The 22,382-nt window shown below is 39.3% G+C and overlaps 2 protein-coding genes across 6 annotated transcripts in view; one reads left to right on the top strand and one right to left on the bottom strand.

The window, feature by feature from the left end:
• Positions 1-22,382, bottom strand: part of pphln1 (periphilin 1) — a 173,200-nt gene that overhangs the window by 45,044 nt on the left and 105,774 nt on the right. For 2 of the 5 annotated variants that reach the window (XM_061914293.1, XM_061914292.1), the window contains exon 10: positions 10,422-10,626. The exons of 1 other annotated variant lie outside the window; for it this stretch is intronic. In XM_061914293.1, the coding sequence (XP_061770277.1) occupies positions 10,437-10,626 (190 nt within the window). In that variant the 3' untranslated portion in view covers positions 10,422-10,436. Of the gene's footprint in view, positions 1-10,356; positions 10,627-13,827; positions 18,392-22,382 lie in introns of those variants that run through there. 2 more of the 5 variants (XM_061914290.1, XM_061914294.1) reach the window with 2 other exon arrangements.
• The window catches only part of prickle1b (prickle homolog 1b), an 80,799-nt gene continuing 70,703 nt past the window's right edge, over positions 12,287-22,382 (top strand). Inside the window, exon 1 of the mRNA XM_061914286.1 lies at positions 12,287-12,477. The gene's annotated coding sequence lies outside the window, so the exon portion shown is untranslated. The remainder of the gene's footprint in view (positions 12,478-22,382) is intronic.

Below are 22,382 nucleotides of genomic sequence, written 5' to 3'. Positions count from 1 at the left end.
ATCCTCAGCTGTATTATCCATGTATCCATTTTGGTATAAACTCAACTCCTGGTGTTTGGAGGAAGAATAATACTGATGTTCAAACTGATGAAACATTTTTTTGTTGCAAATAATCATTAACTTTAGAATTTGATGCCAGCAAGACGTGATAAAAAAGTTGGGAAAGGTGGCAATAAATACTGATAAAGTTGAGGAATGCTCATCAAACACTTATTTGGAACATCCCACAGGTGTGCAGGCTAATTGGGAACAGGTGGGTGCCATGATTGGGTATAAAAGCAGCTTCCCAAAAAATACTCAGTCTTTCACAAGAAAGGATGGGGCGAGGTACACCCCTTTGTCCACAACTGCGTGAGCAAATAGTCAAACAGTTTAAGAACAACCTTTCTCAAAGTGCAATTGCAAGAAATTTTGGGATTTCAACATCTAGGCTCCATAATATCATCAAAAGGTTCAGAGAATCTGGAGAAATCACTCCACGTAAGCGGCATGGCCGGAAACCAACATTGAATGACCGTGACCTTCCATCCCTCAGACGGCACTGTATCAAAAACCGACATCAATCTCTAAAGGATATCACCACATGGGCTCAGGAACACTTCAGAAAACCACTGTCACTAAATACAGTTCGTCACTACAACTGTAAGTGCAAATTAAAGCTCTACTATGCAAAGCTAAAGCCATTTATCAACAACATCCAGAAACACCGCCTGCTTCTCTGAGCCCAAGATCAACTAACATGGACTGATGCAAAGTGGAAAAGTGTTCTGTGGTCTGACGAGTCCACATTTTAAATTGTTTTTGGAAATATTCAACATCGTGTCATCCGGACCAAAGGGGAAGAGAACCATCCAGACTGTTATTGACGCAAAGTTGAAAAGCCAGCATGTGTGATGGTATGGGGGTGCATTAGTGCCCAAGGCATGGGTAACTTACACATCTGTGAAGGCACCATTAATGCTGAAAGGTACATACAGGTTTTGGAGCAACATATGTTATCATCCAAGCCACGTTATCATGGACGCCCCTGCTTATTTCAGCAAGACAATGCTAAGCCACGTGTTACAACAGCATGGCTTCGTAAAAAAGAGTGCGGGTACTTTCCTGGCCCGCCTGCAGTCCAGACCTGTCTCCCATGGAAAATGTGTGGCGCATTATGAAGCGTAAAATACGACAGCGGAGACCCCGGACTGTTGAACGACTGAAGCTCTACATAAAACAAGAATGGGAAAGAATTCCACTTTCAAAGCTTCAACAATTAGTTTCCTCAGTTCCCAAACGTTTATTGAGTGTTGTTAAAAGAAAAGGTGATGTAACACAGCGGTGAACATGCCCTTTCCCAACTACTTTGGCACGTGTTGCAGCCATGAAATTCTAAGTTAATTATTATTTGCAAAAAAAAAATAAAGTTTATGAGTTTGAACATCAAATATCTTGTCTTGTAGCATATTCAACTGAATATGGGTTGAAAAGGATTTGCAAATCATTGTATTCTGTTTATATTTACATCAAACACAATTTCCCAACTCATATGGAAACGGGGTTTGTATCTACAACACATGGAATTAGCAACGACAAGGCCTAAAGCTGAACATGTAACCCAATCTGCCCGGACTTGAGTGAGCCGACATATCTGATGACAGCTCAGCGATAACACACTGACACCCACAACACACACACACACACACACGCACGCACGCACGCACGCACACACACACACACACACACACACACACACACACACACACACACACACACACACACACACACATACACAACCCCTCCCCACTGACACACGCAGGTAATCACTTTACCCAGGCTCCTGTTCCCCCTGTGGCTACCGTAGCGACCAGACCACACGGTCAGAGAGAGAGAGGCGGGGTTACAGGTAAGTAGTCCTGACGACTGACAGCAACATCCACCACACGCTTGAAGGACATTCCCATTCCTGAATTCCCCTTTCACTATCCGACGCTTTTGGTGGATCCTGATGATTCCCACAGCGTGATTGACAGTTCCCTTCGGGGCCGTGTCTGGAGACACTTACCTCATTCTCACTAAAGGGGTTAGGGGGTTCGAAGCCGGGTTATTCAGGGTCACGGTGAAAGAAAGCGGCGTAAAGCCAGGCCCGGGGGGGGTGGGGGGGTTGTCAGGGCCAGAAACGGAAACTAATGTCTTCCCGCTCGGAGGCTAGGCTTATGAACGCTAACTGATTTAGCAGCTATATAAATGTAAAAGTATCGGCACATAAATAAAAAAACTATGGTAAGGGTTTTCAGCACTAACCCTAGGGCTATTTTTCCTACTTTAATATTCTTCTGTTCGGTTAACTGACACCAATAACGTTAGTTAATGTAATGAGACAGAATGGACGTTGTATTCACTCTATATATACCGTATTTCCTTGATTTGGTATATAGTATGCACCTGCCTAGAAACTCGTTTCGCAAAATATTATTTCTATTAGCGCATGTCTAGAATTTCCTCCGGGTCAAACTCGTCACGTCACGAGTGACACTTCACCTGTTATCATTTTCAAAATGGAGGAGGCTGGTTTCAATCATTTGAAATCGCATAAAGGGAAGAAGATTAAGAGTTATTCAGTAGGATTTAAGGTCCAAGCTATTAAATATGCTAAAAAGAACAGTAAGCAGCTATGTTTTATTAATATACCGTAGCTGCGTGTGTCAAATATGAGTCATTAAATGACTCCCGCCTCCTGGTGGTAGAGGGCGCTAGTGATCCTTCTTGCAACTACTCGGCTGCAGAAGAAGTGACAACAAGCAGCAAGAGTTTATTTTTTCCTCTCGCTTGCACTTTTAACATGGAGGATTACATATCTAAAATAAAACAGTTTTCTAAACTGGACTTTCAATCGAAGCAGGAGGTAATAAAGGAAGATCTCCATCGAGACAGAAATAATTTTAAAACTGAAGAAAGATAAGGAAGACTTCTATAAACAAGTTATCGATGCTTTTGATCAGAAGGAGCTGCGCATGGACTTAATTTATAAGTAAAGGTAAGACCATAATAACGTTTTTTTTAATTAAATGTGCTTTTCATGATGGTATCCTTACATCACACTCAAATTTATAAGCGCAAGCCTAAATTTACCGCATGCCTTTGGTAAACGCCGGAGTGAGAAGAGGTTTTAAAATAATTAACGCCCCCGCGGCAATTCAAGGAAATACGGTATGTTGTTTAAATGTGCTATACAAATAAAGTGGGGGGAAAAAAATGTACCATATAAAATAGCTTCGAGGTCGGTAAGTGTAATAGTGTGATGTTGTTGCACTATATTATGAACGAGACAGGGTGTTATGTTTTATTCTGAAGTATTGGTTTTATTTTGAAGAACCGGATGTCCGGTGCAGGAAGGGACTCTGCGTTTTTTTCGAATTTTTACTTCCTCTTCTATCGGACTTTTGCTGATGAGGTAATAGTTCTTCATTGCTTTGTGTTTCTTGTGTAAATATTATTTCTAAACTTTCAGATTACTTTAAAAGTTAAAACATTAATGTTGTAGGTATAAGTGATGTGTGGTTTTAAGTATTTTTTTATGCACAATTTTGTTAAGTAAGGATTAGAGCGTCAAATGTTTGAAATGTTTGGTCATAATTACACATGGTATTTACGCAGGTATCACTCCGCCAGAAAAGTAGAGACCTGTGTATGTGTTTCATGTTTCCAACAAAGGTATGTGGATTTGTGTATTATTATTATTATTTTTTGGTGATAAAACGTTTTTGTTAATTTAATTTTAATTATTATTTTTATATGAATGAATGTTGTTTACTTCCTCTTCTATCGGACTTTTGATGATGAGGTATCACTCCGCCAGAAAAGTAGACACCTGTGTATGTGTTTCATTTTTCCAACAAAGGTATGTGGATTTGTGTATTATTATTATTTTTTTGTGATAAAACGTTTTTGTTAATGTAATTTTAATTATTATTTTTATATGAATGAATGTTGTTTACTTCCTCTTCTATCGGACTTTTGATGATGAGGTATCACTCCGCCAGAAAAGTACAGACCTGTGTTTGTGTTTCATGTTCCCAACAAAGGTATGTGGATTTGTGTATTTTTATTATTTTTTTGTGATAAAACGTTTTTGTTAATGTAATTTTAATTATTATTTTTATATGAGTGAATGTTGTTTACTTCCTCTTCTATCGGACTTTTGATGATGAGGTATCACTCCGCCAGAAAAGTAGACACCTGTGTATGTGTTTCATGTTTCCAACAAAGGTATGTGGATTTGTGTATTATTATTATTTTTTGGTGATAAAACGTTTTTGTTAATGTAATTTTAATTATTATTTTTATATGAATGAATGTTGTTTACTTCCTCTTCCATCGGACTTTTGATGATGAGGTATCACTCCGCCAGAAAAGTAGACACCTGTGTATGTGTTTCATGTTTCCAACAAAGGTATGTGGATTTGTGTATTATTATTATTATTTTTTGGTGATAAAACGTTTTTGTTAATGTAATTTTAATTATTATTTTTATATGAATGAATGTTGTTTACTTCCTCTTCTATCGGACTTTTGATGATGAGGTATCACTCCGCCAGAAAAGTAGACACCTGTGTATGTTTCATGTTTCCAACAAAGGTATGTGGATTTGTGTATTATTATTATTTTTTGGTGATAAAACGTTTTTGTTAATGTAATTTTAATTATTATTTTTATATGAATGAATGTTGTTTACTTCCTCTTCCATCGGACTTTTGATGATGAGGTATCACTCCGCCAGAAAAGTAGACACCTGTGTATGTGTTTCATGTTTCCAACAAAGGTATGTGGATTTGTGTATTATTATTATTTTTTGGTGATAAAACGTTTTTGTTAATGTAATTTTAATTATTATTTTTATATGAATGAATGTTGTTTACTTCCTCTTCTATCAGACTTTTGATGATGAGGTATCACTCCGCCAGAAAAGTACATACCTGTGTTTGTGTTTCATGTTTCCAACAAAGGTATGTGGATTTGTGGATTTTTATTATTTTTTTGTGATAAAACGTTTTTGTTAATGTAATTTTAATTATTATTTTTATATGAGTGAATGTTGTTTACTTCCTCTTCTATCGGACTTTTGATGATGAGGTATCACTTCGCCAGAAAAGTAGACACCTGTGTATGTGTTTCATGTTTCCAACAAAGGTATGTGGATTTGTGTATTATTATTATTTTTTGGTGATAAAACGTTTTTGTTAATGTAATTTTAATTATTATTTTTATATGAATGAATGTTGTTTACTTCCTCTTCCATCGGACTTTTGATGATGAGGTATCACTCCGCCAGAAAAGTAGAGATATGTGTATGTGTTTCATGTTTCCAACAAAGGTGGCCAATAAAGGATAAAACGACGGAATGGTGGAGTGTCTCCTACTTATAAAAAACTACACAACGCAGGATAAGACTCACTACATAAGCACAACCAAAATTAGGCGCACCGGGTTGTAAGACGCTCTGTCGATTTTTGAGAAAATGAAAGGATTTTAAATGCGCCTTATAGTCGGAAAAATACGGTACGGTCTTCCGAATGATTTTGAACACGCCACCATCGTCATTTCCCGACCGTCCAACTCTGCGTCCTCATGGTCATTATCTAAAAAAAAAAAATTAATCTCTTGGCGTGAGAATTTGACGTGTGAAGCCGAGCAATGGCCATCAAAAGTTCATCCGTCCCATCCCTCCTGACGGATGACGACATACCGGAATGACTAACCAGGCCGCGGCATGACAGATGAGCCCGGCGCGGCTCGAAGAGATAACATCCTTTGCTCGCGTCTCTCGCTACGTGCTGATAGAGAGATAGGCGGGGACATCCAAGCTTCCGTCACAAAGTGCGCCGGCCCACATCAATCCGGCCTGTTTTTCAAAGCCGCAGAGAAAACAAAAGATGTGGGAGATAAAAGCCCAGCTCGGGGATGTGCGGTGCGGTTGTGCCTAGAAAACCGGGCCCGTGTTTTCACTCTACTGACCCGGCGGTTCCCCCCTTTTGTGCTGCCCATGCCGCACTGATCCCCACTTCCTGTGGGGCTGCGTGTGCAGGCCTACAGGACTTACCTCTTATATCCCTCTGCCTGCCTGTGTCGGCTGTCAACAGGCTCAATGTTGCACTTGCCGCACAAAAGAGGCTCTGGGGCGGGCTCATTTTGTTCAGGGCCAAGTTGGGAAATAAAAGCAATCGGGACACAAAAGGTGATCAGATTTCCCTTCTTTTTTTTATTTTCATAAAAGACTGCGGTTCTGTAAGAAGTGCGTTCTATTGGGTGAGGTCTAAAGCAGTGGTTCTTAAAGGGGAACATTATCACCAGACCTATGTAAGCGTCAATATATACTTTGATGGTGCAGACAAAAGACCATGTATTTTTTTAACCGATTTCCGAACTCTAAATGGGTGAATTTTGGCAAATTAAACGCCTTTCTGTTTATCGGTCTTTTAGCGATGACGTCAGAACGTGACGTCGCCGAGGTAACACACCCGCCATATCCATTTTCACATTACAAACACCGGGTCTCAGCTCTGTTATTTTCCGTTTTTTCGACTATTTTTTGGAACCTTGGAGACATCATGCCTCGTGGGTGTGTTGTCGGAGGGTGTAACAACACTAACAGGGAGGGATTCAAGTTGCACCACTGGCCCGAAGATGCCAAAGTGTCTGCCGCCAGACCCCCATTGAATGTACCAGAGTGTCTTCACATTTTACCGGCGATGCTAAGACAGACATGGCACAGAGATGTATGGATAACCTGCAGATGCATTTGCAACGATAGTCAACGAAATCACAAAGGTGAGTTTTTAGATTAGATAGTATTTTATTTATTCCGTCAGGAGAGTTCCTTCAGGAAAATTACAATTTTCAGCACAATCCCATTCAAAATCAAACAAACATTACAGGGAGACAGAACAGGATTGCTGACGGGTCTGCCGGCTTCCAGCGCCCCTTACAAAAAAGATGAGATACGGGTAAACAAGGGGGGGGATGGGAGAAAAAAAAATAAAAGATTAAAATAAAAGAAAAAAATCGATCTTAGCCTGGGCTCTGGAGAGGGGGTGCAGACTGAGGCCAAGGGAAGAAAACAACTCATAGCCATAGTACACATCCCTCTTACATGTGTGTAAGAGGGAAACATCAAAGAACACAGAGGACATTAAAGACATTAAAGCAGCAGATACAACCAGACACTTCTACATACATTTTGTTGATGTTGTTGACTTATGTGCTAATCAGACATATTTGGTCGCGGCGTGACTGCCAGCTAATCGATGCTAACATGCTACGCTAATCGATGCTAACACGCTATTTACGCTAGCTGTATGTACATTTGAAACTAGATACCCACATTTAATGCGAAACAAACACTCACCAATCGACGGATTTTAAGTTGCTCCAGTGTCACAAGATGCGAAAGTCATGATGGTTTGGTCTGCACATTTTACCGGCGATGCTAATAAGGCAGCCATGCTATTGGCCACTTCATTAGGTACACCCACGCAATGGCCTAATAGCGTCAATAGCTATTCGCTCAATAGCTTCAATTTCTTCTTCAATATCGTTTTCGCTATCTGCCTCCATACTCCGACCATCTGTTTCAATACATGCGTAATCTGTTGAATCGCTTAAAGGGGAACATTATCAGCAGACCTATGTAAGCGTCAATATATACCTTGATGGTGCAGAAAAAAAAACATCTATTTTTTTAACCGATTTCCGAACTCTAAATGGGTGAATTTTGGCGAATTAAACGCCTTTCTGTTTATCGCGGTGGAAGCGATGACGTCGCCGAGTTAACACACCCGCCATTTTCATTTTCAACACATTACAAACACCGGGTCTCAGCTCTGTTATTTTCCGTTTTTTTGACTATTTTTTGGAACCTTGGAGACATCATGCCTCGACGGTGTGTTGTCGGAGGGTGTAACAACACTAACAGGGAGGGATTCAAGTTGCACCACTGGCCCGAAGATGCCAAAGTGTCTGCCGCCAGACCCCCATTGAATGTACCAGAGTGTCTCCACATTTGACCGGCGATGCTAAGACAGACATGGCACAGAGATGTATGGATAACCTGCAGATGCTTTTGCAACTATATTACGTTTCCTTCCACCCACATTTAATGCGAAACAAACACTTACCAATCGACGGATTTAAGTTGCTCCAGTGTCAAAAGATGCGAAAGTCCTGATCGTTTGGTCCGCACATTTTACCGGCGATGCTAACGCAGCTATTCGGCCATGCTATGGCTATGAATAGCGTCAATAGCTATTCGCTCAATAGCTTCAGTTTCTTCTTCAATATTTTCATACCCCAACCATCTGTTTCAATACATGCGTAATCTGTTGAATCGCTTAAGTCGCTGAAATCCGAGTTTGAATCCGAGCTAATGTCGCTATATCTTGCTGTGGTATTCCCATTGTTTGTTTACATTGGCAGCACTGTGTGACGTCACAGGGAAATGGCCAGTGTCTTCGCAGAGAGCCGAAAATAAGGCACTTAAAGCTTTATTTAGGGATATTCCGAGACCGGTAAAATTTTGAAAAAAACTTCAAAAAATACAACAAGCCACTGGGAACTGATTTTTATTGTTTTTAACCCTTTTGAAATTGTGATAATGTTCCCGTTTAACCTTCTTGCAGGTACCTAACCCCACCAGTTTCATATGTGCCTTCACCGAACCCTTCTTTAATGAAAAAAAATAAAAAATTATATATATATATATATATATTTTCAAATTCAAGACGAAGGTATGTTGTTTTTTACTAGTGCACAAAATGAACCGTGCATGAACATCACCTTGTTCAAAGAACAACAAAAATACATGAACGCACAACAAATTACACACCTGCAAATCAGAGTGAAAATTGTTTTGGGGTATCCGTAATACGCGGATAGGGAGAAGGTTTTTTTTACACAATGAGTCGGGTGTGTTTTGACCTCAGCGGCGGAGGCTCCGCCGAACCCCTGAGGCCGACTTACCGAACCCTTAGGGTTCGATCGAACCCCGGTTAAGAACTACTGGTCTAAAGTATGAAGTTCAATCCTTTCGAAGGAAATTGTACCACAAAAAAAAAAGGGTACACAGCAGTGATACCTAAACCTCGGACAGGGGTCGGCAACCTTCACCACTCAAAGAGCCATTTTGACCCGTTTCACAAAACTCATTTGAAATTTAAAATGAAATTAAAGCTGCAAGCAGCTGTTGTGTGGCGGTCAAACATAAGAGATCAGTGGAGACTACGATATGATGGCAATATGACTCAAGGCCAACTTTTTACATGTTCCGTTGAAAATATAGAACATTACACGAGGCGCTCGAAAATCCATCAAAATATTTTAGTAGGACTTTGGTAAGTTGTGAAGCCGCAACACTTGATGGATTGTACTGTGCTTCAACATAGGAGTATTATTAAGGTGTGTGTATAAGGTAAGACGTATTATCTGGCATTTTGTTTTGCATTATTATGCAAAAGCAACTTTTCTTACCTTCCAGTACCTGCTGATCTATATTTGGGATCTGCATGAATTCTGAAAAATTACCAGAGTCAGCCTTGGTATTTTGTGTCGACAACGTAGTCGACAAGTTTCTTCCTTTTCTCTATCTTCTTGTTATGGGACATTCATCCTCCGCAGTTGCCATTTCTAATATAAAGTAGTGTAAAGTTCTTACTTCTATCTGTCAGTAAACGCACCATTAAACCATTAAAACATACCGGTGTAGTGAGTTTACATTATTCACCCAAGGAACTTTAGTTATTAGAAACTCGGGCGGCGGCATCATCTGCGGTCCCCTCCAAGGTTTCTCATTGTCATCCCATCAGGGTTTAGTTTTTCCTTGCCCTGATGTGGGATCTGAGGATGTCGTCGTGGCTTGTGCAGCCCTTTGAGACACTGGTGATTTAGGGCTGTATAAGTAAACATTGATTGATTGATTAATTGATCATACTTTGTTGTACTTTTAAAGGCCTACTGAAATGAGATGTTCTTATTTAAACGGGGATAGCAGCTCCATTCTATGTGTCATACTTCATCATTTCGCGATATTGCCATATTTTTGCTGAAAGGATTTAGTAGAGAACATCGATGATAAAGTTGGCCACTTTTGGTCGTTAATAAAAAAGCCTTGCCTGTATCGGAAGTAGCAGACGATGTGGGCGTGACGTCACAGGTTGTAGAGCTCCTCACATCTGAACATTGTTTACAATCATGGCCACCAGCAGAGAGAGTGATTCGGACCGAAAAAACGACGATTTCCCCATTAATTTGAGCAAGGATGAAAGATTTGTGGATGAGGATAGTTAGAGTGAAGCACTAGAAAAGAAAAGAAAACAAGGCGAGGGCAGTGGGAGCGATTCAGATGTTGTTAGACACATTTACCAGGATAATTCTGGAAAATCCCTTATCTGCGTATTGTGTAACTAGTGTTGTAGTGACATTATACTGTCGTACCTGAAAGTTGGAGGCGGTGGTGATCGCCAGTGTTTTCGATGGAAGCCACGTTTCTCGATGAGGCAAGGGAGCTGGGCTAAGATTTTTTTTTCTCCCCTCCACGGTGTAGGCATCTGACGGTCGGTGGCGGCCGGTGGGAGGAAGCAAGAGAGTCCACGGCTGCAGGAAGAACAACGCAAACTCTCCGCTCATGTTTACGGTAAGAGCCGAATGTAAACAAGGAAACACCGGCTGTGTTTGTGTTGCTAAAGGCGGCCACAATACACCGCTTCCCACTTACGTCTTTCTTCTTTGACGTCTCCATTATTAATTGAACAAATTGCAAAAGATTCAGCAACACAGATGTCCGGAATACTGTGGAATTATGCGATTAAAGCAGACGACTTATAGCTGAGATCGGGCTGGAAAAAAAATGTCTGCTACAATCCGCGTCGTCATACCGCGACGTTTTCAACAGGATACTTTGCGTGAAATTTAAAATTGCAATTTAGTAAACTAAAGCGGCCGTATTGGCATGTGTTGCAATGTTAATATTTCATCATTGATATATAAACTATCAGACTGTGTGGTCGCTAGTAGTGGCTTTCAGTAGGCCAGGGGTCGGGAACCTTTTTGGCTGAGAGAGCCATAAAAGCCAAATATTTAAAAATGTATTTCCGTGAGAGCCATATCATATTTTTTTAACACTGAGTACAACTATATGCGTGGATTTTTAAGTAAGACCAACATTTTTAGAGTATAATAAGTCTCTTATTCTTTTTAATAACATTGTTATTCTGAAGCTAACCAATAATAAATAAAATGTCATGTCTGTTGGTCATAATTTTGTTTGGCCATGTGCTGTTTTTCCTTTGGACTCTTTAAGTTCCTGTTTTTTCCACTCCCTTGTCTTGTTTCTTTGGTTACTCCTTTTGTCCACCTGTCTCTGGTGGACAAAATGCCTGCTCACCTGCTTCCCGAGCACTAGTATTTAAGCTCGTCTTTGCCAGTCAGTCGCCCTGTGCCGACTTGTTTCATGCCTTGCCATAGTTTCGTGCTTCATGCCATGCCAAGTAAGTTTTGTTTGATTTTTGTTCTTGGTCTGTTTATGCGTTAGCTTTGTTCTTTAGCCCAAGTTGTTTCTCCGCTGTGAGCGATTTTTGTTTGTATATTTTTTTAGTTAAAATTAAATCATGTTTTTACCTAAATGCCATGTGCCGAGTAGTCCGTCTGCCTTTCTGGGAGAAAGACCCCGCAGCAAGCTGCAACCCCCCCATCGTGACATAAAATACTTCTTCCCATTAATGCGACTCCTTGAACAGGTGCGGTAGAAAACGGATGGATTGATATAAATGCATGAGAATGTTTTACATTTTCCACGTTATTTTTAGCACTGTGATTACCAGCGAAATTATTCATAATTATCGCGTTAAGCAATGTCAGCTAAGATTTATCTGAGTTCAAGATGCAGTCATCAAAAGAGCCACATCTGGCTCTAGAGCCATAGGTTCCCTAGCCCTGGTCTAGGACTTTAACATGAAGGAGAGATCTCACATGTTGATTGTTTTCCTATAACAGCTCAATTAGGGCATGGAAGGTGATGGACACAAACCATGTTGTGCACAGTGTCCCGAGCCAGGGGGGGAAAAGTGTGTGTGTGTGTGTGTGTGTGTGTGTGTGTGTGTGTGTGTGTGTGTGTGTGTGTGTGTGTGTGTGGTGGAAGCTGACAAGGGGAGGAGGAGGGATGTGGGGTATTTTACCCTCAGCCAATAGGCTCGTAGCATTGCTAATATCATTCCTCCGCTCTGTAAGTTAGTGGCAGAGCGACACACAAACACACACACACACTCATACACACGCACGCACACACACACACTTACAGCCCACTCCTGCTCAGGCACTCAAAGTGTGGACATGATCCTGCCGAGGGCTGCCGCTGGCTTCTAGTGGTTTCTGCGCTGATGTCCTCGCCGCGTGTTTTTGTTTAAGGAATATTCGACCTCTTCAGCCTTTCCACGCCGAGCCTGTTGGGTGAGTTTTCTTCTCCATTTGCTGGGAAACAACTCTTTTGAAAGAGAATTAGGAGGGATTTATTAGTGTAAAGACACACCCTGACGCACCTCCTAAAGGGGGGGGGGGGGGGGGGGCATCCCAGATGTGGGGACTCAGCTGCTGCCTGTCACTCAGGTGCCTCACTCTTGTCTCTGCACACTTTTCTACGGGCCGAGTGGATCTCACCGAGGTGTCAGTGAGGACGGCGTTGGCAAACAGGAAGTTAGAAGAGTCCATCACGTTTGTTGTCAGGCTCGCCATCAACTGAGCGGTCTTTCTCACACTCTTATGTTAGATCCACTATGGACTGGACTCTCACTATTAAGTTAGATCCACTATGGACTGGACTCTCACTATTATGTTAGATCCACTATGGACTGGACTCACACTATTATGTTAGATCCACTATAGACTGGACTCTCACTATTATGTTAGATCCACTATGGACTGGACTCTCACTATTATGTTAGATCCACTATGGACTGGACTCTCACTATTATGTTAGATCCACTATGGACTGGACTCTCACTATTATGTTAGATCCACTATGGACTGGACTCTCACTATTATGTTAGATCCACGATGGACTGGACTCCCCACTTCTTTAAGGGCCGAGTGGATCTCACTGAGGTGTTAGCGAGGACGGCGGTGGCAAACAGGAAGTTATAAGAGTCCATCACGTTTGTTGTCAGACTCGCCATCAACTGAGAAGCAGAGCCCGGGTGGTGCAGGAGGCAACAGCGGCCTCTAGTGGTGGCAGATGGTATTGCAAACAAGCGTGGTTTTTTTTTACATTCTTTTGTCACATTGTATGTCCTGAACAAGGTAAAAAGGGGCGGAGTCTATCCAGCACAGCTGATACGGGGAGGAGGGGGGGGGGGGGGGGGGTGAAGGGTGAGGATCAGGTGACCAGGGTGTGTATCCCCTCTGTGGGGGGCCGCTAAGCAATGCTGAGCCTTTGTTAATGAGTATGTATCAGTGTGTGTGTGTGTGTGTGTTCTTGTCTGTGTGTGGCACTTCCATGTGAGTGCGCCTTTTCCTGCTCATATGTAAAGGTGTGTGTGTGTGTGTGTGTGTGTGTGTGTGTGTGTGTGTGTGTGTGTGTGTGTGTGTGTAAAGGGTGTTTGGTCCCCGGTTGGTAGTTAGGCAGTGGTTAATTGGTCAGCCATTTTCGGACCACGGGGGGGACGCTGGACTCAAGCGCTCATGTACAAACCCCGTTTCCATATGAGTTGGGAAATTGTGTTAGATGTAAATATAAACAGAATACAATGATTTGCAAGTCCTTTTCAACCCATATTCAGTTGAATATGCTACAAAGACAACATATTTGATGTTCAAACTCATTAACTTTATTTTTTTTTTTGCAAATAATAATTAACTTAGAATTTCATGGCTGCAACACATGCCAAAGTAGTTGGGAAAGGGCATGTTCACCACTGTGTTACATCACCTTTTCTTTTAACAACACTCAATAAACGTTTGGGAACTGAGGAAACTAATTGAAAGTGGAATTCTTTCCATTCTTGTTTTAGAATTGAATAGAATAGAATAGAGTTTTATTGTCATTATTGCAATGAACAGGTTCAAAGGAATGAAAGACATGAAACAAAAACCTCTCTGTAGGTCTTAGACCTATATTTCATACACTTACATCTTTAGCAAAAATCAACAGGAAGTTGGCAAAAACCCCTTCAAAAAAAAAATGTTCCAAAAAAATGTCATTTTTTCCTCTTTGAGCTGTAATTTGACCCCCTTAAAATGCTTCAAAACTCACCAAACTGGACACACACATCAGCACTAGTGAAAATTGCGATCTAATAAAAAAAAAAAACCCCCAAAACTCAAAATTGCGCTCTAGCGCCCCCTAGGAATAAAACGCAGACAAAACTGCTCCTGGGAAGAAAACACACACAAAACTGTTTGTAACTTCCGGTAGGAATGTCATAAATGTCATGAAACAAAAAACGCTATGTAGGTCTCACTTAGACCTAAATTTCATTAATTAACATCTTTTAGCAAAAATCAACAAGAAGTTGACAATTACCCCTTCAAAACAAAAGTTTTGTAAAAACCTGTCACCTTTTTTCAAACATTATCTCCTCTGAGCGCGTTTGTTGTGTCGGCTTCAAACTCCCACAGGAGAGAGATTGAACCCTTCTAATTAAAAGTTGACAAAATACTTTTTATAACAGCTCCGGTTTCGATTTTACGAGCCTTCAAATAGCTGCTGCGCTGCTGCCGTCTCAAGATGGCCGCTTAAAAGCAGGAAGCACCAGCATGACCACACAATGCAGAAAAGGTAGGTAATGTGCGGGTAAAGATATGTTGACTGGGTGAAAAAATGAGGCACCAGTTTGACTCCAGGATGCAGGGAAGGTAGGTAAAGTGCAGGTAAAGATATGTTGAATGGGTAAAGGCAGGAAACACCAGCAGAAGTCAGTCCCCTCCATCGCTGCTTGCAGCTTTAATTGTTTCTAATGTTGTAAAAATGTATAGAATAAATATTCCCATCAGCCTGCGACAAGTAGTCATTTTGATAGTAGGCTACTACAGCTAATATAGACACTTACGTCATGCGTTGCCTTCATTATAAGACTTATTATATACAACTTTTCATTTTTTGCAGCTCCAGACTGATTTTTCTTTCGGTCCAATATGGAAGTTTCAACGTTTGGGGTTGCCGACCCCCTTGCTTAAGGGCGTCTGGCAGCTGCCTGATTTAAGATGTTTCCATGCACAGAGCACAGGGCTGGAATTAGATCAAACAAATGGTGCTAATAAGAAACATAAACAGCAATGTGAGCTGGATGTGTGTGCGCACGTGTCCCTGCAAGCCGCACAACACTGTGTTGTGTGTTGGATCCACTCGCCCGGGTGCCGTCTGTCCACCTCGGACCTCAGACCTCAGACCCACGTGGAAGCACACTGCCCTGTTTGTGCAGTCATTCATCGCCCAGCGGGGTGTGTAAATCATCGCAAAATCATCGGAGGACACACTTGCCGAGCAGCGATTCCTTCCAGTTGTCGGTGAGCGAAGCAACACGAGTTGTTATTATTAATGGGAAACTGAAGCAATGGCAACAAACATCTTGACGTGGACACTGGAGGAGTTTCAAAGAACTGAAAAAAAACTGAAAAGATATAGAAGACTGATGTTGAAGAAAGGAGCTGATAGGATCACAATAGTGTTTTCTAGGGATGTAACCATAAACAGGAATAAGGATAATCGAGTAATACTCAAGACGGTTAGTATTACCGTTATCAAGTAAAACAATTTTTAGACTAGTTTTAATTTTTTTTTTTTTTCATGATTTTTAAACATTTTAAAAGAATTGAAAAAGAACATAAAAAACATAAAACTGAAGTTAAAGAAAGGAGCTGATAGGTTCACAATTCTGTTTTTTAGAGTTATAACCATAAAAAGTAATAAGGATAATCGAGTCCCTTACCCATTTTCAATTAAATGATTTTAAACTAGTTTTAAAATGATTTGAAAAAAATATATATTTTTAGACTAGTTTAAAATAATTGAAAAACAACAGAAAAAACACGGAAACTGATGTTAAAGAAAGGAGCTGATAGTTTCACAATAGTGTTTTCTAGGGATGTAACCATAAACAGTAATAAGGATAATCGAGTAATACTCAAGACGGTTAGTATTACCGTTATCAAGTAAAACAATTTTTAGACTAGTTTTAATTTTTTTTTTTTTTCATGATTTTTAAACATTTTAAAAGAATTGAAAAAGAACATAAAAAACATAAAACTGAAGTTAAAGAAAGGAGCTGATAGGTTCACAATTCTGTTTTTTAGAGTTATAACCATAAAAAGTAATAAGGATAATCGAGTCCCTTACCCATTTTCAATTAAATGATTTTAAACTAGTTTTAAAATGATTTGAAAAAAATATATATTTTTAGACTAGTTTAAAATAATTGAAAAACAACAGAAAAAACACGGAAACTGATGTTAAAGAAAGGAGCTGATAGTTTCACAATAGTGTTTTCTAGGGATGTAACCATAAACAGTAATAAGGATAATCGAGTAATACTCAAGACGGTTAGTATTACCGTTATCAAGTAAAACAATTTTTAGACTAGTTTTAATTTTTTTTTTTTTTCATGATTTTTAAACATTTTAAAAGAATTGAAAAAGAACATAAAAAACATAAAACTGAAGTTAAAGAAAGGAGCTGATAGGTTCACAATTCTGTTTTTTAGAGTTATAACCATAAAAAGTAATAAGGATAATCGAGTCCCTTACCCATTTTCAATTAAATGATTTTAAACTAGTTTTAAAATGATTTGAAAAAAAAAAATATTTTTAGACTAGTTTAAAATAATTGAAAAACAACAGAAAAAACACGGAAACTGATGTTAAAGAAAGGAGCTGATAGTTTCACAATAGTGTTTTCTAGGGATGTAACCATAAACAGTAATAAGGATAATCGAGTAATACTCAAGACGGTTAGTATTACCGTTATCAAGTAAAACAATTTTTAGACTAGTTTTGATTTTTTTTTTTTTTCATGATTTTTAAACATTTTAAAAGAATTGAAAAAGAACATAAAAAACATAAAACTGAAGTTAAAGAAAGGAGCTGATAGGTTCACAATTCTGTTTTTTAGAGTTATAACCATAAAAAGTAATAAGGATAATCGAGTCCCTTACCCATTTTCAATTAAATGATTTTAAACTAGTTTTAAAATGATTTGAAAAAAAAATATATTTTTAGACTAGTTTAAAATAATTGAAAAACAACAGAAAAAACACGGAAACTGATGTTAAAGAAAGGAGCTGATAGTTTCACAATAGTGTTTTCTAGGGATGTAACCATAAACAGTAATAAGGACAATCGAGTTCCTTGCCTGTTTTCAATTTAAATTATTTTTAAACTAGTTTTAAAATTATTATTTTAAGTGATTTTTAGACTAGTTTAAAAGAATTGAAAAAGAACAGAAAAAACATAGAAAACTGAAGTTAAATAAAGGAGCTGATAGTTTCACAATAGTGTTTTCTAGGGATGTAACCATAAACAGGAATAAGGATAATCGAGTAAAACTCAAGACGGTTTGTATTACCGTTTTCAATTAAAATTATTTTTAGACTAGTTGAAAAGAATTGAAAAAGAACAGAAAAAACATAGAAAACTGATGTTAAAGAAAGGAGCTGATAGGTTCACAATAGTGTTTTCTAGGGATGTAACCATAAAAAGTAATAAGGATAATCGAGTTCCTTACCCGTTTTCAATTAAAAATATTTTTTGACTAGTTTTAAAATTATTTTTTTTTTAATGATTTTCAGAGTAGTTTAAAAGAATTGGAAAAAGAACAGAAAAATAATTGAAAAATTATGTTAAAGAAAGGAGCTGATAGGTTCACAATAGTGTTTTCTAGGGATGTAACCATAAACAGGAATAAGGATAATCGAGTAAAACTCAAGACGGGGTGCGTATGGTGTAATTCTGGTTGTGCTTACCGACCTCGAAGCAATTTTATATGGTACATGGTGTAATGATAAGTGTGACCAGTAGATGGCAGTCATACATAAAAGATACATGTAGACTGCAATATGACGGCAGTAAAATACATCAAAACTGTATCAAAAACCGACATCAATCTCTAAAGGATATCACCGCATGGGCTCAGGAACACTTCAGAAAAACACTTTTTCATGGACGCCCCTGCATATTTCAGCAAGACAATGCCAAGCCACATTCAGCACGTGTTACAACAGCATGGCTTTGTAAAAAAAAAAGTGTGCGGGTACTTTCCTGGCCCGCCTTATAGTGAGCCTTATAACCCGGTGTTACGGCAGGGCAGGGGGTGGGGGTCGCAGCTAGCTGCGAGATTTGTTCTCCCAGGATGCAAACGGATCACTCCGGACATGACCTGCAGGTAGGAACATGATTTATTCGTAGCAGGTAGCGGACAGCAAAACAAAGAAGCCAGGACGAGTGTGGCGAGAGAGGTGACAAAATAGCTCTCTGATTAGTGGTCGACAACAGGTGAGCGTGCCGACCACTAACCAGAGGCAGGTGAACCCAGTTATTACCCAAGGAAACTAAAAAAGAACAGATGTGCACAAAACGGAACTAAGGGAGTCCAAAACTAACAGAAAATAACAAAACCGGATCATGACAGTCGGTGCGTATGGCGTAATTCTGGTTGTGCTTACCGACCTCGGAGCAATTTTATACGGTACATGGTGTAATGATAAGTGCGACCGGTAGATGGCAGTCATACATAAAAAATACGTGTAGACTGCAATATGACGGCAGTAAAATACATCAAAACTGTATCAAAAACCGACATCAATCTCTTAAGGATATCACCGCATGGGCTCAGGAACACTTAAGAAAAACACTTTTTCATGGACGCCCCTGCATATTTCAGCAAGACAATGCCAAGCCACATTCAGCACGTGTTACAACAGGAACACTTCAGAAAAACACTTTTTCATGGACGCCCCTGCTTATTTCAGCAAGACAATCCCAAGCCACATTCAGCATGTGTTACAACAGCGTGGCTTCGTAAAAAAAAGTGTGCGGGTACTTTCCTGGCCCGCCTGCAGTCCAGACCTGTCTCCCATGGAAAATGTGTGGCGCATTATGAAGCGTAAAATACGACAGCGGAGACCCCGGACTGTTGAAGGACTGAAGCTCTACATAAAACAAGAATGGGAAAGAATTCCACTTTCAAAGCTTCAACAATTAGTTTCCTCAGTTCCCAAACGTTTATTGAGTGTTGTTTAAAGAAAAGGTGATGTAACACAGTGGTGAACATGCCCTTTCCCAACTACTTTGGCACATGTTGCAGCCACGAAATTCTAAGTTAATTATAAGTTTATGAGTTTGAACATCAAATATGTTGTCTTTGTAGCATATTCAACTGAATATGGGTTGAAAAGGATTTGCAAATCATTGTATTCCTTTTTTTTTTTTACATCTAACACAATTTCCCAACTCATATGGAAACAGGGTTAGTATAATGCACTTCACTTCATATTACAAGTGAGCATTACTAGGAATCTTTCAGCCTCGGTGGTTACACACTGAACCCTGCAGGCCGCACAAGGCTGGTATTATGGTCATTTTGCGGCGAGGACAAGTCAGTCGGACTTCTTCGGAGTCGATGCCCTACACGAAGTGTGCGACCCGCAGACTTTCCCCCCCGCCCCCCCACTCCGGCACCAACTTAATTACCTGAACACACAGCTCTATTTGATGATGATTAAAGCCCTCTCTCTCACATACATGCTCAGAAACCTTCCCAGACACCGCCAGTCTCCAGCCATGCAGACTTAAAAAAAAAAAAGGTGATGATTATTAGATGATAAGAGTTAAAAGGCTCGCCGGTATAATTGCACGAAGAGTCAGACGACGTCTGTGCACCGGGCGTGTAATTATTGCCAGTCGCGTGAGAGATGAGTTACGACTTTTGGGTGCCATGAAAAGATCCTGCAGCCAATTCTGGTGGACCACATGCCGAGATAAAGGTGGTGGATGGGATATCGGGACTTTCAAAAGCGAGGCATGATGTCAGCGGTGCATCGCCATGGAAGCGCAAACACTCTCGGTGTTGTGAGCGGGATGATGACATGATGACATTCAGGCCTGTTTACAGTTTCTGCACGCACGAGCGATGCCGTGAGCTCAGGGCGGCTGATGGAAACATGATGAATGGCGATGGAAACAGCTTATTTTGCATTTGTTTGTGGTGTGCAAAGGCTGTTTTTTTTTCTTTTTTGCACAAGTCGTCCAAAAGCGCCAGCAACCGGGATAACGTACTGTCTTTCATGCATAAATTGGTCTCATGTGCTCTCATGCACAGAACCACCAGTTCGCTTTTGTTTTGTCTTGAAAAGGCACCGAGCATGGCGCTTTTAATTTTTTTGTAAGTTAAATGCAGGGTTGGGAGGGGGGGGAACATGGGCGTGGTTGGGGGCGTGTTTAAGAGGGGAGGAGTATATTTACAGCTAGTATTCATATATATATATATATTTATTTTATATATATAAATAAGATAAAAACTTGTTCATTTATTTTCACATATACACACACATAACACTCATCTACTCATTGTTGAGGTAAGGGTTGAATGGTTGGGGGTGGTACATGTGCGTGGTTAAGAGGGGAGGAGTATATTTACAGCTAGTATTCATATATATATATATATATATAATTTTATATATATATATATAAGATGAAAACTTGTTCATTTATTTTCACATATACACACACATAACACTCATCTACTCATTGTTGAGTTAAGGGTTGAATGGTCGGGGGTGGTACATGGGCGTGGTTGGGGGCATGGTTAAGAGGGGAGGAGTATATTTACAGCTAGTATTCATATATATATTTATTTTATTTTATACAGATATATATAAGATAAAAACATGTTCATTTATTTTCACATATACACACACATAACACTCATCTACTCATTGTTGAGTTAAGGGTTGAATGGTCGGGGGTGGTACATGGGCGTGGTTGGGGGCATGGTTAAGAGGGGAGGAGTATATTTACAGCTAGTATTCATATATATATTTATTTTATTTTATATAGATATATATAAGATAAAAACATGTTCATTTATTTTCACATATACACACACATAACACTCATCTGCTCATTGTTGAGTTAAGGGTTGAATTGTCGGGGGTGGTACATGGGCGTGGTTAAGAGGGGAGGAGTATATTTACAGCCAGTATTCATATATATATATTTATTTTATATATATATATATATATATATATATATAAGATAAAAACTTGTTCATTTATTTTCACATATACACACACATAACACTCATCTACTCATTGTTGAGTTAAGGGTTGAATGGTCGGGGGTGGTACATGGGCGTGGTTGGGGGCATGGTTAAGAGGGGAGGAGTATATTTACAGCTAGTATTCATATATATATTTATTTTATTTTATATAGATATATATAAGATAAAAACATGTTCATTTATTTTCACATATACACACACATAACACTCATCTGCTCATTGTTGAGTTAAGGGTTGATTTGTCGGGGGTGGTACATGGGCGTGGTTAAGAGGGGAGGAGTATATTTACAGCCAGTATTCATATATATATATTTATTTTATTTTATATATATATATATATATATATAAGATAAAAACTTGTTCATTTATTTTCACATATACACACACATAACACTCATCTACTCATTGTTGAGTTAAGGGTTGAATGGTCGGGGGTGGTACATGGGCGTGGTTGGGGGCATGGTTAAGAGGGGAGGAGTATATTTATAGCTAGTATTCATATATATATTTATTTTATTTTATATAGATATATATAAGATAAAAACATGTTCATTTATTTTCACATATACACACACATAACACTCATCTACTCATTGTTGAGTTAAGGGTTGAATGGTCGGGGTGGTACATGGGCGTGGTTTGGGGCGTGGTTAAGAGGGGAGGAGTATATTTACAGCTAGTATTCATATATATATATATTTATTTTATTTTATATATATATATATAAGATAAAAACTTGTTCATTTATTTTCACATATACACACACATAACACTCATCTACTCATTGTTGAGTTAAGGGTTGAATGGTTGGGGGTGGTACATGGGCGTGGTTAAGAGGGGAGGAGTATATTTACAGCTAGTATTCATATATATATATATATTTATTTTATTTTACGTTTGTTCTTTACGTTTGGACAGAATTTTTTTTTACATAAGGCATGAAATTGCAATTTTTTTCAACTTTGATATTAACCAATATTGCAACACATTGTGTCGCCGTACTTTCCAAACAATTTTTGGGGTTAAATTTAAAACAAATGCCGTGGATATCTGCTTGAACTATGATTTCACAGCAAGTTAACCATCAAAG

Source organism: Nerophis ophidion, linkage group LG10 (genome assembly GCF_033978795.1).
Source record: "Nerophis ophidion isolate RoL-2023_Sa linkage group LG10, RoL_Noph_v1.0, whole genome shotgun sequence".
NCBI classification, from domain to species: Eukaryota; Metazoa; Chordata; class Actinopteri; order Syngnathiformes; family Syngnathidae; genus Nerophis; species Nerophis ophidion.
This window is presented reverse-complemented; position numbering and strand designations above follow the sequence as displayed.